The sequence below is a fragment of the Balearica regulorum genome, chromosome 1 (genome assembly GCF_011004875.1).
Source record: "Balearica regulorum gibbericeps isolate bBalReg1 chromosome 1, bBalReg1.pri, whole genome shotgun sequence".
NCBI lineage: Eukaryota > Metazoa > Chordata > Aves > Gruiformes > Gruidae > Balearica > Balearica regulorum.
In genome coordinates this window covers 137757901-137776994 of record NC_046184.1, presented here as the reverse complement: position 1 = coordinate 137776994, position 19094 = coordinate 137757901, and the positions used below count along the sequence as shown (strand labels likewise).

The following is a 19094-nucleotide window of genomic DNA, read 5'->3' as shown; positions in this document are numbered from 1 at the left end:
GGACGGGGAATGGGGGTTGTGGTCAGTTCATCACACACTGCCTCTGCCGCTCCTTCCTCCTCAGGGGAAGGACTCCTCACACTCTGCCCCTGCTCCAGCGTGGGGTCCCTCCCATGGGAGACAGTCCTCCATGAACTTCTCCACGAGTCTGTGGTTCTTCATGACCTGTTCCAGCGTGGTCTCTTCCATGGAGTGCAGACCTTCAGGAGCAGATTGCTCCAGCGTGGGTCCCCCATGGGGTCACAAGTCCTGCCAGCAAACCTGCTCTGGCGTGGGCTCCTCTCTCCACGGGGCCACAGGTCCTGCCAGGAGCTTGCTCCAGCGTGGGCTTCCCATGGGCCACAGCCTCCTTCGGGTGTCCCCACCTGCTCTGGCGTGGGGTCCTGTGTGGGCTGCAGGTGGATATCTGCTCCGCGTCATCCTCCATGGGCTGCAGGGGGACAGCCTGCCTCACCATGGGCTGCTGCAGGGGAATCTCTGCTCCGGTGCCTGGAGCACCTCCTCCCCCTCCTTCTGCACTGACCTTGGTGTCTGCAGAGTTGTTCCTTTCCCATATTCTCACTTCTCTCTCTGGCTGCAGTTGCTCCTGGTGGGTTTTTTTTTCCCCCTTCTGGCAGCAGGTCCATCTTGGAGCCGGCTGGCATTGGCTCTATCGGACATGGGGGAAGCTTCTAGCAGCTTCTCACAGAAGCCACCCCTATAGCCCCTCTGCTGCCAAAACATTGCCATGCAAACCCAATACATCTGTAAATCAAAGCAAATTATCAAGATGATACACTGGACTAGACTTCTGCGTCCTGATCTGTTGTGCATTATAACTGTGAACTGTGGGGAAGAAAGTTGAAAACTCTGACAGTGATTGTCCCGCTTAAGATGAGAGATTTTTATGTCAAGATGGAAACGTTAGTAGTACTTCAACCTGATGTAGTGGGTAGCACTCTTGTCCCTTACTGAGTTTGCATTCGAAATCTTATGGGATGGTCCCATGTGATGTTCCATAGTGCGTGATGATGATGAAAAGATACTCGAAGATGCACATAACGTCATGAAAGCATTTGCGATAAAATTTTAGGAATTAAAAATTTCTTCCCAAGAAAATGAAATGCCTTTGTTAGAAACTTCTAAAACAAGATCAGATGGAAGTCCTGAAAGAGATGTTGCAATGTGTAGTGCTGTATGCAAAATGAGACGGCTAGACTGCTCATATCTTTTGAGTTATTACCATGTAGGTTAGTTTTAGGTTGATTTTATTATTTTTGCATGAAATAGCCCACAGACATTGCCTGTAAGTAAGCTCTCTATTAGGACATTAAAACCAGGAAGTTCATTGATTCTGTAGAACCTCAGTCGATAATGGCATTGCTTTGTCTTTAGTGTTTATTAGGCACTGAGTGCTGTGTTAATTCCAAGTGGACTATCATTTTATTCCTGGAAATAAAGTGGTACGTGAATAAACAAGAGGTTTTAAAACATTTGTGGTCTTTCTAATTATGTGAAAATTCCTTAATTTGTCTTAATTTTTTCAACAGGATTGATCGTAAGATGTCAAGTGCTCATACAAATTATAGACTGGATGAAGCACAGGCTATAATGAGTGAGCTTCGAACATTAAAGAAAGCTATATGCACAGGTGAAAAAGAAAGGCAGGACCTTATGCAGGTAAAAAAAAAACGCTACTGAACAAATACCTTCTAAAAAGTAATAACCTACCTCTCTTTTCTTGTTTGTGATTGCAATGTGGTTACCACGTTTAAATAAGGAAGTGAGGTGACCTAAACTGATTTTTCTGTTTGATAATTGCCAGTAGCAGGCAGCTTGAAAGAGGTAAGTAGTCACTGTATATGCTGTGAACCTAAGACTTCATGTGTGTTTCATGTTGTCTTAGATAATGTACCATCCTTATGTTTAGATCAATGTTGAATATAATTTTTCATTGCTGCTGACTATATCAAAGACTGCTATAGAGTAATTATGTTGCATTTAAAAAATTAAAAAAAAATCTTTTACAGTACTTGTTTTTCATTTTGTTTAATGTCTCCTTTTATTGCCTATAATGAAGTAGGACTGAGAATTCATGTGCTAAAATGTTTACCAGTTTGTCTACCATGTTTTTCCTTTTATAAGAATTTCACAAATCTGGATTTCTATGTCACTATGCCACGGTTTGGCAGGTTTTTTTTTTTGCCCTAAGCTCTCTTCTTAAATACCCATATCAAGAGACACGTTAATTTCAGATGTTCTCACAAAACCCTCAAAGAGTATGATTAAATACAATATATACAAAAACTATCCTAGGAATCAGAGCATGAGGATTGAGGGGAGACACATGCCTGAGTAGTGATCTAAGTTTTGAATGGATTGTGCATCCTGCTCCGAGCTCTCAGTTGCTGTGTCTGCATTACTAGTGTGATGGGAGCTTGATCAGAGAGTCCTGAGCCTCTGCTACCACGGGGACGTCGGTATACACTTGTCCAAATATGCTGCAGATATAGACATGTAACAAGGACAATTTTCTTCACACAGTCTTGTAGCTGCTGTATGGAAAAAAGCATCTCTATCACCTAAATTTTTGGAACTGTACTAAATTAATCTTGCCATTCAAACATTTTCTTTCAGTTTTCTCTGTAGTAGTGTTTCACTGGTATTTTTTTTAATTGTTAAATGATATAGGTAGCTTATAATCTACATATAATGAATTTCCATAGTTATACAATTATTCAGTCTCTAAAGCATTACCCAAAGGTCAGCTGATGGACCACAAATCCTTGTTCAAGTAGACAGAACACTTAAGTCACTATGACAAGTTTCTGCTTTGGCAACTTTTAACATATTTGATATTTTGTGTTGGCCAGGTTTTAAAGTGATTCTCAGTCTTCCACATGCCTGGCTAGCAAGAAATGATTAGAAATTCAGTTCTCATGGATGCAGTGACGCACATTTTAGGAAACTAACTGGTAATTTAAAGACTTGCGTGTGAGATCTTGGAGCAGCTTAACTACTGGCCTTGTTTTGACTCCTCCACTAGATAGTTTTTCCCCTTTTTCTTTACATTTTCAGTCCTTGGTGGCACTAAATCCAGCTGTAAACATTGCAATGCCTTGAAAAATCGTATCTGTTAAAGAAAATGCAAGTGCACTTAAAGTTGGCTTAAGTACGGTGTTGAGGGAGCTAGAAGTCTAGGATCAAGCTTAGCATCGAGGATTGGGCAATGCTGGCAGCACGAGAAAGTACGGGTTGCACAAGACAGAAGTGAAAATGAAAAGTGTTGCCATCCTCCTTCATGGGCCTATGTGACATACAGGAAATACAGTCCAGGAGGTATCATTTTTGTAATTAATGATAATCTGTTGTGATAGCACCCAATAATAGACATATAGTCCAGGAGAAGCTAGAAAATAGTTGTTCTGCATGGGCCTAGCACGTGAAACAGTTCTGCATGTTTTAAGTGTAATAAGGGATTGAATGCCATAGTTTGTAAGATCTACAGTTGTAAAAATTGGATATTTCTGTCAGCTTACAGTGCTCTGCAAAAATAATCCAACTTTCTGCTTGATTTTTTTAAATTTTGATCAAAATATTAAATTATTTTTGTTGTCACCAAACAGTCCTCACTTTCCCTTTTTATAATTAGTTGAAGATTATTGTTGCAGGTTTATTTAGCTGTATCAAAGAAGTGTAAGTCTAATTTAAGTATCTTCCTAATGAGTTCAGAATTTGATTTTTTAAATTTCCTATCAATTTTAAGATTGATTTGTCCTCAAAAATGCTACATTTTAAAGCTATTGTTGGTAAGACAAACTTTCTTATGAAAAACTTAGTTTTGAAAGCTGTTTATAGAGGAGTTCAAAGTATTGTGTAAACAGCTGGGGATTTGTTTCAGAGAAAGGAAATAGACAATTTCATACTATTTCTTAATTTAAATCTGGCTAGTGTGAGCAACAGAACTAAACATAGTAGAAGTGACTCAGTCTTGTGTAGGTGCTTGGAAAATTGTAGCTGTCATAGAAATATGATAATTGGGTTGAGTTGTGTGGGAGAGAAGGCGGACGAGAGGAGAGGGTGGTCAGATTTAAACTGGGCGCTGTGGTTACAAGTTAAGCCAAATATGCAATGTCACTGCTCCAAAAAAAGTGCTTGAACTTTTTATATAAGATTGAGTAATCAAGGTGTGTGATTAAGAGTCCGGAAGCGCTCTTCTTCCTGCCCTCCCCATCCCTTTCATAGTTTTATGTCTGTTCCAGTATGTGCATATGCTTTTAAAACGTTGTCCATTGTCCTCAGGAAGTATTGAAGTTCATTTTTTATGGTTTTTCCTTCTTTCTTTTTTCCTCTCCTTTCTTTTCTTTACCAGTTAAATATGCTAAATAGGTTAGATAGGAACTGCACTGCAACTGCATGTGGTAGGGAGCTCCCAAATCAGATTGCAACAGATCAATGGTGAAATGACAGTGTTTATTTCTCTCTTTTTGGGTAGTTCTGGGCTGGCATGCCTAGATGTGTTGGTTTTGTGTGGCAAGGTTTTGGTAGCGAGGGGGCTACAGGGGTGGCTTCTGTGAGAAGCTGCTAGAAGCTTCCCCTGTGTCTGATAGAGCCAATGCCAGCCGGCTCCAAGACGGACCCGCCGCTGGCCAAGGCCGAGCCAATCAGCGCCTCTGGGATAACATATTTAAGAAAGAGAAAAACAGTTAGAGAGTGCTTTTGCAGCCGGAGAGAGGAGTGAGAAGATGTAAGAAACTCTGCAGACACCAAGGTCAGTGCAGAAGGAGGGGCAGGAGGTGCTCCAGGCGCCGGAGCAAGATTCCCCTGCAGCCCGTGGTGAAGACCATGGTGAAGCAGGCTGTCCCCCTGCAGCCCATGGAGGGAGGATGAGGGGGTGTAGCGATTCCACCTGCAGCCCATGGAGGACCCCATGCCGGAGCAGGTGGAGGCACCTGAAGGAGGCTGTGGCCCCGTGGGAAGCCCGCGCTGGAGCAAGCTCCTGGCAGGACCTGTGGCCCCGTGGAGAGAGGAGCCCACGCCAGGGCAGGTTTGCTGGCAGGGCTTGTGACCCCGTGGGGGACCCACGCTGGAGCAGTTTGCTCCTGAAGGTCTGCACCCCGTGGAGGAGACTCACGTTGGAGAAGGCCGTGAAGGACTGTCTCCCGTGAGAGGGACCCCACGCTGGAGCGGGGGAACGATGAGTCCTCCCCCCGAGGATGAAGAAGCGGCAGAAACACCGCATGATGAACTGACTGTAACCCCCATTCCCCGTCCCCCTGTGCCGCTGAGGGGGGTGGAGGTTGAAGCCAGGAGTGAAGTTGAGCCCAGGAAGATGGGAGGGGTGGGGGGGAGGTGTTTTTAAGATTTGGTTTTATTTCTCATTTCTCTACTCTGTTTTGTTTAGTAATAAATAAGATGACTTCCCTCTCTAAGTTCAGTCTGTTTTGCTCGTGATGATAATTAGAGAATGATCTCTCCCTGTCCTTATCTCGACCCGTAAGTTTTTTTTTATTGTACCTTTTCTCCCCTGTCTAATGAAAGAGGGGAGGGATAGAGCGGCTCTGGTGGGCACCTGGCCCTCAGCCAGGGTCAACCCACCACACTAGAACTTCACATCCATACAATAGGCTGGTCTGGCAGTTTCTGTGGGATTGCCTTAAACAATCCATAAACCCCAGGTGAAAGATGGATTCCTCCATATAGCTGGGGAGGGTATTCCTCCTAGCAGTTCATGTAAATTGTTTCTATCTAAAAGTGTGCTAACTCAGGTTGTAATTTTCCATGTTAGGATTGCTGGAGGCTGTACTTTCACTCATCCAACTAGAAGGACTCAAAGCATGTATGTTTACCCTAGAGCACAGTCACCTGTACACATAGATGTAAGTTCAGGTGATGCTACTCGGTGATTGCCACCTGCCAAATGCTATGTAATTTTTAAGTATCCAGGGTTCAGCATCTGTGCCTGGATAGGAAGCCTGGCTGGCAGCCAGGCAGCCCTTCGTTATCTGCTGGGAGATGCTGGAGGGGGTCAGGAGCACACCAGGAGTACATAAAGTAGCTGAAATACGGGCAAAAGTTTAGATTTAAGTTCTGGCATCAGGATCTTTGATGTTACATATGCTTGTAACATAACATGCATTAGTGAAAGGTGCCAGATGGAATGTAACTTATTTGGGAGAAACCTCAGGCTTTCTGAATCCTCAGTTTTTGTTCGTGTGACTCGCTTTGCTTTATTGGGAAGAGGACTTGTTAGATGTTTGATGTTTGTGTGGCTATAATTTGAAATTATTATTTCCATGTTATAAACCCATTAGGGATCCATTTTGATCCTCCATACAGCAGGAGACTGACAGGACTGGATGCTTTCCAGTGAGTTTTGAAGAAGAGAGTTAAACAGTAGTCTGCAGTTTTCAATTTTCATAAAGTGGAAGACACCCTGGTTTTCTTTTTGCCATGTTGTTGTGCAGTTTGTTTTGCAGCAGGTCTTGAAGGATAAAGGAGCACTAGCTAGGGACTTCTCAGCAACGTAACTTGAAATTGAATTTTGCTGTCTCAGGACTGAGAAGAAACTATTTTGTTTGTCCTTCATACTAAGATGGCACAGTTCAATTGGGAGGTGGCAGAATAATTGGCTTTTTTTGGGGACCGAAGACGAATTGAGCTTCTGGAAGCAAGTAGCAGCAGGGAGGAGCACAGGCCCCCCACTCTTGTGGCTAGGGAGCCCGTTCGTTCGTCCTGCACCAAGCTGCTTATTTCCCCTTTTTCATCTCTGGTGGAGGCAGGTGTGAGGGAGGGACTGGTATATAGTGAGAGCAAAGGGACGGACTATGTATGATGGAAATGGTGGCCACCAGAAAAAGCTGCTTTTACTGGCTGGTGTCAGGCCTCCTGCAATTCCTGTGGATGCTTTGGAGGCTCCAAAACCAGATGCCTTCATCTTCAAGGTGGCCTTGCTGTATCTGTGGGCAGCAGCCAGTTGCTATTAGACAGGTTTGTCTTCTTGACTCCATGAGTTGAATTTCTCATAGGAAAAGTCAGCATTGGTGTGTTATCCTTTTTAAACTGCGCTTTGAAGACTGAGAAATCGCCTGATATTTGGATATGGGCAGTAGGTGGGGCTTATTGCAAATCACCAGTTGTCAGAGCCACTGAGATTCCTGGGGACCATCCTTTTCCCAACGCAGGGCTTCAGATCTGTCTCTGATTCTGTGGTTTAGACACTGGAATAAGCAGGTTTTAGAGATTTTATGTGTCTTTTTAGAACCAAATGGTTTGATTGTGTTACGATTTATAAATTGTTACAGCTCTTCCAATTTCTGATAATTTTTTCCCCATACCATTTGATTGTCCTTTATCTTCTGGTGAGGGAACAGAATTTAATTTTTTAATGTCTTTTTAATGTTCTTTTGATGTATAATGCGTAGGGTCTCCCTCATAAATGACAGCCTGCATGGTGGTTTTGTTACTGATACTACGTTATCTGTAGTATTTGAAAAGTAATACTAACAATTTTATTTGCTTTTTTAAAGGAATTTTAAGAGCCTGCCAACCAAGTTTGTATTGTCAAACAAACTGCTGTTGTTTTGTGTGATTCAGTCTTACTGCCCTTCCCCTTAAAGACTGCCTGAGGTCTCTGCTTTACCCTTACAGTTTGTGTCATTGTCTAGGCATCTCGGAGATGTCCCTTGCTTAACCCAAAGTGTAAAATATTTCTTAACTATGTGAACCTTGAGTAAGAGAGCAAAAGGGTGAAATCAGCTGTCATAAAAATACAATCAGTACAAGGTATTCATCAGGTTGGATGCGATAGCAGTAGTGGCTAAGGAATGTAACCTGTGCAGAAGATGGCAAAAGGGCAGGTGAATCACATTTGTCTTCCCTGTCAGTTAACCTGAAAGTTGATAGCTGCTAGATTTAAAGAACTGTAAACAATACAAAAAGCTAAAACATTCATAGATCTAAAATAATTTAAAAACTGTTTACTGTTAGATGCATCTTTTAAAAGAAGAGGTTTATTTCAAAGCAATGCATCTGCAAGTTAGTAACACTGCGATGAATTTTACTTACTGTAAATAGCTCTTTATAGGCAAGCTACCTGTCATATTTTTAAATAGATTTTTTTCTTTGTTTTCTATTAATAAAAGAATTATAAAAATCAGTTTTTCTAATTATTTTTTTTTTTAAATCCTTTCTCCTGTAGAGCCTGGCCAAGTTAACAGATGGATTCAGGAATAGCTGTTGTATTAGAGATTCCCTGCAGGACCTCCAGCACAATTCTAGTTCACTCAGCGACTCCTGTTTACCTCAGCAACACTGCGATGCTTGTTCTCAGACTGACATCACTGGAGAGGTATGTGTTCCTCCACAAGATGTTTGCTGTAGAAAATAAGCTGCTTTTGTACTATAGTGATACATCTTTATTTCCTGTTTTAATTTAAGAGGTGTTGACTGTAGGAGAACGAAAAACCCAAAGCAACATTGGTGGCGAGGGAGTTGCATTTGCTTATTGTTTCCAGAGCGTGTGAGTGATGACTGAGTGGTGGGCTTTGCGGTTCTGCTACTTGAGTGTGGCACAGGGGCATAGTGACATGCTTGCAGGTCACTGACAGGTAAAATCAGCTCCTAGACTCAGCCAGCCTGGCAGAGCTCTTCTTGCGTCATCACTTTGGTGAGCACAGGTTCATCTCTGAGTAACAGCTCTTGCTAGATGTCCATGGACCTCTTCTCTTCATGTCACCACCTCTGACTTACTGAAACTTGTAATGACGCAGTAAGGAAGAAAACGCTTCAGCCAGCTTGAAGTTGTAGTAGAGACCTGATTGTGCAACAGTGTGAGATGTTAGTATTCTGGTAGCAGTGATAGATGTGTGTGTGTATGTGTGTGTGTGTGTATATATATATATTTTTTTTTAAAATCTTGTTTTTATCATGCTTGTTGTCATTGTTCGTATACACCAAAGATGCACGGTAGATCTCTGTTCCTTTCCTCTGAGACGAGGGAAGTATTTCTTAAGGTCTCAAAGTATTTTTCTTAAAAACTAACAAAACTTCTAATATAGTCTGTCATGGCTTTATGCTCAAATATGCCTTTAAATACGGTATTAGAGAAGAACATATTAGCATTCCTTGGAAGTAGTTCTGTGTGAATGAAATAATTATTTGTGTATTCCAAATAATAAAAATTTGGCTTGCACTAGTACTATGGCAGCCTAGCTGTTCTTGAGCAATAAAACATTTATTTCTGTGGATGAGGTTGACAGCAAATCAAGAAGACAACCTGTTTGTAGTTTGTTAGTACTATAGTTTGGATGTTACTCCACATTTGGTTAGAAATTTGTATTGAACTGTGTAATTTTTAACTGTAGACTTTTATCATCCCATTTCTCTTCTATTGTCTTCTTTCACTGCTGACTAGTTGTCAAGTTGGATGTCTCTAGAAGGCCTCTATAGAAGATGAAATCTGTGTTTTTAGGAAGATGTACTCTTAAAGCATCTAAGAAAACTTAGCTAACGCTGAGCTGTCTTTCAGTGTGTTAGGTGGATGGTGCCTTTGGGATGTCATTTTTCTGACTGGTGGTGGATGTGGTTATTCCAAAACAAATTGCCGAAAGGAACACAGCAGCATTTTCCCATTCACATACACGTTGAATGCCATCCAAGACAAGCCAAGTACAGTCTGAAAATTGTGTTTATCAGATTCAGATTTTTTGTTAGGGAAATAATAAATTACATAATTATGTTGTTTCCCTGAATTATTATTAGTGGAATGTGAGTAAAAAAGAGGTTGATTTCTTACATGTGTGATGATGGAGAGAGCAAAAGCAGCAGTTAGATGAGAAATCCAGAGGTGCAGCAATGCACTTAAATAGGGACTTGGGTTTTAACTATTAGACCATATGCAGACTTCTGACGAGGGGAACTGCTGATGCCCTAAGATGGAGAGAAGTTGCTATAGAAACTGGACTGTATACAGTAGGAGTTGTAGCATAAATATGCATTCTACAACTGGTTCAAAGATCAAGTGATGTTTTTGTGATAGCGTTTAAAATGCACTAATGATCTAAGTGCCAGGTAACACATCACTGTACAGGGAATGTAATCTGAATTACTTCTAATTAATCTATTAATAAAATACCTGTATCGAGTAGTAAAATATTTCAATTAAAAATATTCTTTGTGTTTTAGGCTTAGATAAAGTTGAAAAGCTTTGACTATTTATGAGTGATTCTATTTGCTAACTCTTGATTTCCAGGATCATAATTTATTGAAAGGGTTCATTTATCTTCTGTATTTTTAGCAAAAAAACTGGTTTTGTATTTCTAAAGCATAAAATTGATTTTTATTATGTTATTACTTAAAGCATTGAGATTTTTTAGTGAGTCCAGTAAGTGAGAATAATTTATCCTTTTCTTTATTGTGAGAGTTTTTAAAATCTCATTTCTCCCTCTCTTTTTCCCCCTTTCCTTGCTTTTCAACTCTGCAAAAGATTGGGTTTGATGACAAAACAAGACTCGTAGACAAAGTAAGACTGAACTGGCAATATGAAGAGGCCAAGAAAAGGTAATTCAAGATAAATTTGTTAATTTTTGTTTTTACTCTCATGATTAAAGTTTTCAAAGTAGAACTGGAACCAGCCTCCTAGCTGAAATGTCTTTAGGAAGACTAATTTGCTTACTGTTGAGTAGTTCACAGATAATAAAAGCTTAGGTAAACATAAGACTTTATCATAAGATTGTTATATTTGTTTGCAGAGATAAAGCTAAGTGTCAGCCCTGTTCTACACTTGCATAAACACAAAATTGCAGTAGTTTAATTGAATTGTTTTACATTTTTCCCCCTTCTCAAACCTCAGTATAAACAGTCTTTAAATTTACACTTACCAGCCTGGTCTGTCAGTACATTCGGAGCTTTGCATACCTGTGTTCTAAGTTAAGTGTACCAAAGTCTTGAACTCAGTGTAAAGAAAGAATACAGAACTTCCTATAAGATAAATGAAGATGTTCAGAGCTGAACAAAAGGGTACATAAAAATCAATGTTGAGGTTGAAAAAAAACCCAAAACAAATACTTGAAATAGATTAATTCTTCACTAAGCCCTTCAATCTAATTGCTTATCATAAGTATTTCTTTTGTGAAGGTCAGTCTTGCAGTGTTCTTTCATGGCTTTGTAAAAGTAATCTGTTCTTATTTAGTGCTCTTTTAAAAATACTATCTACTAGTATAGTTTAGCAATTCCTCATTTAACCTCATTGTTTTCAAACAATTTGCCACATATTCAGGACAATAGTGTAGGTATAGATGATGACTTCAACACAACAATTTTATGCACTTCTGATTATTTTTATTTGTGCTGATAGAAGATTCTCTTATTAAAATTGACTGTCTTAAAAGAGTCTGTATAGTTAACTTTGAAAACCTTAGTTTTTAAATTCTTTTAAGTTATACTTTTTTTTTCTTTTCAACTTTGTCTATTTTGCCAGTATTTTACACCTCTCGGAACAAAGGTTAAAAAAAAGTTCAATACTTTTGTCTCTTTTTTTTTTTTTTCATATTATGGCGACTTTGTCTTTGGGGGAAACTGTAATAGTGTCATATGTCTTGGCGGGGATGGGAAGCTTTTTAGACAATTCCTTATTTTGTTGTTCTTGGAAAATTTACCCACATTTGGACACAGTACAGGCCTCAAAAAAAAAAAGAAATTGGTGCATGCAGGTTCAAGATACACAGCTAAATCTTCAGGATTTGTAACTGGAATGAAAGTCTGCATTGTAAAATACTGCATGTATTAGGCAAAAGGGTCAAAACAAAAACCCATCCTGTTTGGTCACAGGCTTAACCCTTTAACACTTAACAGTCCGGTGATAATTTAGGGGTTCATGACAGTTGCTGAAAGAAGGATATAATTTAGTTTTATATTGTTTAGTTTAGCAGAGCCACTGGTGCTGTGAAGATTGTATTAAATGTTTTTAGTTCTGTTTTCTGACATACCTTTTTACATGTTTTTCAAAACAATTATCTTCTTGTGTGCGATTGCATAGAAGAGGTAGAGTGGTGGAGGTTTGTGTTGGGTTTTGGTTTTTTTTAGTAGCAGAAGCATTTCTCAGCTGGAAATGCTGAACGTTTGTTTATGGATGTAATGCAGTATTTCTGAATATCAGAAGTGAGCTGGGCTTTGATGTTAATCAAGTGTGGAAAATCCAGGTAACTAACCTTCTACCTAGAGAACAGTAATTGCAATCAGGGTAGTTTTGCTGTCCTGGGATAGCAGCTCTGACAATGGTCCGTTATTTAGCAAAAGCATGTTAGTTGCTTTAAAATAGTAGCCTTATTCTGCCCAGTGTGTTGTACGGAAGTAATCAGCTTTCAGCTTTTGAGTGGAACTGCACAAAGCTCATTGCCCCTACCAGTTATCTCTGTGGTTGCATTCTTCATTTATCATGCATTCCTTCCCCTTAGCTTGCTGGCATTTCTGTAGGGCTTTTGTCTCTACTAAATATCTTTGTGTTCGTTCTCCCTTGGCTGGTGAAATATCTACTGTTACTGCACAGTGTGGGTGACGGAATGTGCTGCGATGGATTAAAATCTACAAAGTAGAAAGTTAAAATGCTACAGTATGTCACAACTGTAAGGCAGTATCTTATAACTATTTGCTTGTCAAACGGTGTGGAAACATATAGCAAATAACTGCAACAGACAAACTTCTGAGTTTCAATGGAAGACTTTTAAAATACACTGTAGGAGAAAACTGTGTCTTTTCCCTTAAAGCAGGAAAAAAGCCTCACAAAGTGAAGGGTAGTCTGTTGCATTTTAGTCACTCTTGTGAATCTAGCCAGAAGATCATACAGCTCTAGATATGAGCAGAATATTTGCCATGTGTAGTAAAGAAGTTTTTAAAAATAAAAACATGTTCTCTGTATATGGTATCTTAGCAAGGAAATGCAGTGTTGGGATTTCTGAATGAAATATCTTGAGGAATTCAGGAGATGAGTGGAAAAGTTGGCTTATACTCCCAGAATATCTCTCCTCTCTCATAAAAGATAATTTGATTTTAATTCCTCCTTCAAAAATATCTCTACTGAGTGGTTTGGCCTTTGCATAAATTAAGACATTCACATAGCTTTCCACTCCTCCTTCCCCCTCCGGTTTCCCACTGGAAGGAAGTTGGATAATTTGCAATTTAATTTTTCCCATGGGTGTTTCTGATGTTGTGAGCTGTGGGTTCTGACATCTTCAGTATGCTGGGGAAGAGGTCCTCTCTTCAGTGTCTGATCCAGGCTCTGGGAGGAAGCGTGTAAATTCTACCCTTTAACTCGCCAATCATGCTGAAGAGAGGCTCAGTCACTTTTCTTCTGCTCTTTACTGTTCCTCCCCATTATTTTTAAATAAACTGTACCTTATTTCCATGAAATTTCTTCTCTCAGATCTGTCAGTGTGGCCCTCCAAAAAAGCAGGAGGGAGGACGGTCTGTTTGAACAGATAGCCCCAAGCTGCCTGGATAAATACTGGCTTTAGTTTCAGTTACTATTTCAGTGAGACCACCTCTCATGAAAGCATTTGCACACTGGAAAGTGTTCCCCTCGAGCTCTTTTCTGAATAGACTGTTTCATAGAAAGAGAAATCAAAAGCAAATTGTTTTTCTTTGATAACTCTTAAGTTGTGCAGTTCAGTATAATACTACGTGAAGTATGTTAGCAAATGATCCTGTAATGTCATTGCTGCACTGCCTCGTATCCTGTGAAGTGTATTAATGGATAGATGAAAAATGATCCCTCCAATAAGAAGTGCCAAAATTTTTAACTGTCACTTTTTTTTATTTTTTATAATCCAGTCTGATAGTCGCTGACTTGAATGAACTAATACATCCAAGCATCTTCAACCTGCTTATCTAATTGGGATGTGAAAGCAGTAATTTGTTTATGCCTTCTGTAATTTTGAATTCAAAGTGTGTTATTTTTTAATTCAATTATTTAAATCATACAATGGCTGTCAACATATTTATTTTAGCCTTGAAAGACCCTTCTCCTCACCTATACTTAATATTTCCACATTCCCTTTAAGAATATTTTTTCCTTCTTTTCAGTATAGTTGCTGAAGTTACTTTGTTGCAAAGTTGTCTCATTACCAAAGTTAATTTTCAGTTGGGCTGTTAAAAGCACTAGCACAAGCAGAAGTGTGTCAGTGCAATTTGCGCTTGTACTGACAAAATACCTGTTGATTGGATATTGATGGCAACATTCCAGTACTGATACAATAACATAGTCTTTTCCTGTTAAAATTCATATTGTGTAGGCAGGTTTCAAGGTGTAATTGCCTAATTTCTAGTGAAATTCAGTGGATTTGTGTGCTTCATTCTGCTAAACTAATCTGAAAATTCCATTTAGGGATGAAGTAATTTGTCTGATATCACATAAATATCTGGCTCAGGCATGTCAGCTAAACGTAAATCTCCCAGTGTCAGTTTTTAAACATAAGACTTTTCTTTGGGTTATAAAAAGAGCAGAGCCATGCTTTTGAACTGCCTTTAAAGTTTTCATTATACCCGTTTACCTGTGAATTGGGTAAAATACTAATTCTTTTCCTCCATTGGTTTTAGCAGGCTTTACAATTTTCCTGAAGGTGAATACCTAACTGTATCTGCAAAATACCAGTGGACTCTAAAGGTTTCATGAGTGTCTTAAGCCAATTTAAGACCTCCTTGTTATTGAATGGGGCTGCCAGGAAGGCTGGGATATTCTACAGAGCGTACTCGCGTTGTCCGCCAAAGCCACAGTGGCACATACTTGTAAGAACAGCCAAAGTAGACACAGTGGAGAAATTTTGTGAGCATTTGGCTGAGTTCCCCAGCTTCTTGTTCTTTCCATTTCTTTCTTCCCCTTTCTCTAGCCTTCCTCTCTTTGGATATAAATCATAATCCACTCTCAAGAGGGTCTGCAAATTCTGGAAATTACTGAGTTCTTACACCCTTCGTTATGGGTCTTCAGCCCCACAGCCTCCTCTGGGTGTTGCATGTGGGAGAAGGTCCCTGTCACCTGAAGTGGCAGAGAACTGGGTCCAATTATAATCCTAAGGAAAAGAGTAAGCTGGGCTGGTTTATGTGGATCGTCTCCGCATATTTGCGTGATCTTAGCCACCCTTCTCCTCCAAATTATAACTGTAGATTTTTTATTTTATCCCCAGTGGTCTTCTGGTCTGATATGTCACCCAGAAGTCTAGGCATTGAAATATAGGGGGGTATTGGGTTTTTTCCTTGGAAAATTCAAATAAAGTAAGTTCAAAGAACGTGTTTAAGCTAGAAAGACCAGAGCTTATAGGTTAGGAAGTGCCAGCTGTAGGATACCCATAATTTGTCCCTTTTATGAGCATGAGTTAGGACCTTTCTCCTCCTTCAGTGTATTTCCCTCTTCGAGACACCTGTCTTGTTCATAATCTGAGTAATGGTCTAAACATGGAGTTAATTGTAATTGTAAATCAGACTTTTTCATCTCACAAAAAGTGATTTTTACTTTAATCTCACTTCTTGTGCTGTATTTTAATACATAACCTCTTCTAGACTGAAATGTTCTCAAGCTCAGCAGTATAATTTCGTTAGGTCTGGGTTCAGATAACAGTCTTGAAAATGGTGTTCTAGATGCTAACAAAATCTTTTAGGTTTGTGGATATTTCCAATGACAGAAGGGTTACTGTATTTTTGTCTGGGGGAGTATGTGTAGATACATAAGGATTCAGACGTGCTGTAAATTCTGAAAATACATGGGGTTTTTTCCACCCCATGATGTACTTTGTGTAGTAAACTATTGGCTGTACTGTTCTCCACTCTCATGCTATGTCTACATTGGTCTTGGGCTAGACATCATTCCAGCTACCTTAGTATGGCCATTGCAGGGCAGGTTTGCCATTTCAAATCAGTGTTTACTTAAGATCAGCAGGTTAAGCCTTTGTCATCCCATCTGTGCCCCTCCTGCTTTTCTGCTTAACAGGACCTGTTTTATTCATCTTCATTTGAAATTTTTAAATACTGAAATAAGCAGCAAGTTGGTCTGCCTACCTAGGAAACCAGTCATTTGATACCACCTACTGGAGCATGGAATGCAGGCTCCTCAGCACTTGTTATGCAAGGATGGGAATGGGCAAAATGCCTGGAATGTTGATGGCCCAAAATTAACTGTTTTTTCCCCAGGAATATGTTAAATTGCAGTAGGGACCTCAGTATCTGGCATTAGGCCATATACAAGTACTCTTTTACAGTCACTACACTTAAGAAGTAGTATCTTAAAAAATACCCAGTCAGAAGGAAAAACGTGTTTGGAAAACAGGCTTCATCAAGAATCCTAAATATTTTTTTCTCCCCTTAAATTGCAATCGATTTATTTAAGTGGGTGTTTAAGGTAGGTGAATATATGCACTGAGTCTGAAAAAAACAAAACAGCCACTTTTTTATAACATACTAGCAGTGAAATGGTTGGTGTACTATAGGTATAAAACCTGGCATGGACAAGCACAGTGAAATTACTTATTTATACATTTATTGTGCTTGGGAAGAAAAGCGTGTGTTGGGAGAAGAAAAATTGCAATTATGGAACATGCTTAAGAGGATTTTTTATTATGTTTTTAGCAGAACTGAACATGACTCCTCAGATATTTTTCTTAGGTTTGAGTGAGTGAGACCATAAAAGCCTTAGGGATGTTTTCTAGCCAAGGAGATTAGTTTTAAAAAGTTTATCACTGGTAGCCTTTTGGAACAACTTGTGATACAGAGAGAGTCCTCAGTGGAAAACAAGCAACAAAATTCCCCGAAAACTTTGGTTCATTTGCAGCAAATACAGGTTGGCTTACTGGTGCTGAAGTTCCCCTCCCCACAGATTATGTGATGTTTTGCAAGTGCTTTTTCTTTGCTTAAATGGAAGACGTAGAGAGCCAAGAAGAGCTAGCTGAGATGCTAAGAGTGTCAAGGGAATCAAAGGAAATACCCCATCAGATTTTGGAACTCTTCAGTGATACAAACCTTGTCCACAGCAGTACTTTTCCCTTTAGTAACAGTATAATTAAGTTACTATATAACAACTTCGTACTTTCAGAGCATCATCATAACAGAAATTGAGGGGAAAAAACAAACTTTAAACTGGAATGTCATACACAAAGGGAGTTACGTGCTCTCAGCAAGCTCAAGAGTCTAAATTAAAACCTCTTGTATTGAGGGTGATGTTTTCCTCTGCAGCTGAGCTGATTCAGTGTTTAACTGGTGCTGAAAGGGGGGATCCCACCTTCTCTTGCCTGCTGGTATTTCTCTCTTCCTTGTTGCCTGCATTAGCATTTCTGTACTTCTGTGGTCAGCTTCTTAACCAGCTCACCGTGCATTAGAAAAATAGCTAGCAAAATGATTCTGAGTGCTAAAATGAAGGGGTCAGTCAGTCCTTCAGTTTTCCAGAGCCTTCACCAGACACATCTCATCTTCTTTCGTCCATGGGCTGTGTAAGAGCTTACGAACACGGACACTCAAATACATTGCCAGGGCTCATCTGATTCACACTTACTTGCTAAGCCATGATAACCCAATTGTACCTGAACTCTGTAATTATGTTGAAAGGACCTTGAGTTCCAATTTTGTTTCATTTGGCACTGAACACTTGAAAAATCAAGCTGTATACGCTTTCAGGAGTGTTTACTGAATGTTTACCAGTGTAGCAGCCTGGGTAGGGGAGAAGAGGGATCCTGACTCTTCTTGCTCTTCCTGGCCCTGCTGTTTGGTTGATGGGGCGAGGTGTTCTTCAGGAAGCTGCATCTGGAACTCATGCACAATAGCTGAGGCATGAAATATGTAGACTGTACATATTGATTCACAATGGTGCTTTCAGTAGCTATTGGCAGGAAGTTGGTTATTAATGCAAGGTGGAGGAAATGGTATTGAAGGGCTTGATATTCTGCTTTAGACTAAAATGTAACATAATACTCAAGGTCTTTACTTGCTGTAAATGAAACGGGGGGGGGGGGAATCTATTTGACAAAGCTCACAGTAAAATTCCTATTCATATATGAACGCAGTCATTGCAAAATGATTTATATTGATATTTTATTTTCCTTCCCCTGATAATAAGATGGCCAAGTACTTTCCAGATGTCAGTATGAAATAAACATTGCATGACGTTTTTAGATTGGGAAAACCTTATCTTTGACATGTCTCTACCTTTTATTTTTAAACACGTGGTATCTTCTATGGATCTTCTGTTTGCTTGTTATGTGCTTTTACTTTGCTTTGTTTGTTGTTATTTTTTCCTTTCTTACCAGATATTTTGGAAAAAAGATAGCTTAAACTAACTTACCAAACCAGTGAATGCACATCCCACTTTTATGGCAGGCTTTAAATGTGCTTTTAAAATTTAATTATTTATTTAAAGTGTGATAGTCTTTTATGGTGCCCTGAACTTTGAATGCTACCATTTCAAAGTGGAGATGAAACTGAGGTGTACAACTGCATAACTGTTATACAGTTCTGTAGTTGCAAATGTTCAAAAATCGGAAATCCAGATTTTCTCTTTCTTACTTTTCATTTTAACTGTAACATTCTCAAGTATCTAAATTGCCCATTGTAAGAGAAGCGTAAATACCTAGCAGTAAAAGAGTGTTCTCCCTGTTATGCTTATATACCTTTTGATTTTGCCAAAAGAAACATTTGTGAAATTTCTAGCTTTCAGGTTCTTTGTAATCTTTGTAAGAGTTCAAAATTTGGTTTTAGCAGAACGCTTTCTTAAAATGCCAGCTGTGGAATTATTCTTATAGCTGTTGTTTTGCGTAGTGGTTCAGCATGTTGAGATATAGCAAACTACTTTTAGCTATAAAGCTTACTACAGAAAAAAAAATCAGGTTAGCTTATTTAACTGCTTGATTTGATGATGGATCCATCTAAAGCCACCTGTATTTTGTAAACAGTAAATCTTTTTTCCAGACCTTTATTTTTGTTTTACTGACAGCTTGCTTATTCTTAAAATTTTGTTGTCAGTCAGGACTACCTAATATTTTCAGCCCCTTGAACCATTCCTCTACTGAGGTGGGACATGAATATACAGACCTATTGTCACTAGATAAACATCTCCCCTTCATCCCCTTCAACTTCTCACTGCC

General features: G+C 39.4%; 1 protein-coding gene across 8 annotated transcripts in view; it reads left to right on the top strand.

The window, feature by feature from the left end:
• The window catches only part of WWC3 (WWC family member 3), a 105710-nt gene that overhangs the window by 55547 nt on the left and 31069 nt on the right, over nucleotides 1-19094 (top strand). For all 8 annotated transcript variants that reach the window (XM_075776456.1, XM_075776516.1, XM_075776508.1 and 5 more), the window contains exons 6-8: nucleotides 1530-1659; nucleotides 8180-8329; nucleotides 10466-10539. In XM_075776456.1, coding sequence (XP_075632571.1) covers nucleotides 1530-1659; nucleotides 8180-8329; nucleotides 10466-10539 — 354 coding nt within the window. The remainder of the gene's footprint in view (nucleotides 1-1529; nucleotides 1660-8179; nucleotides 8330-10465; nucleotides 10540-19094) is intronic.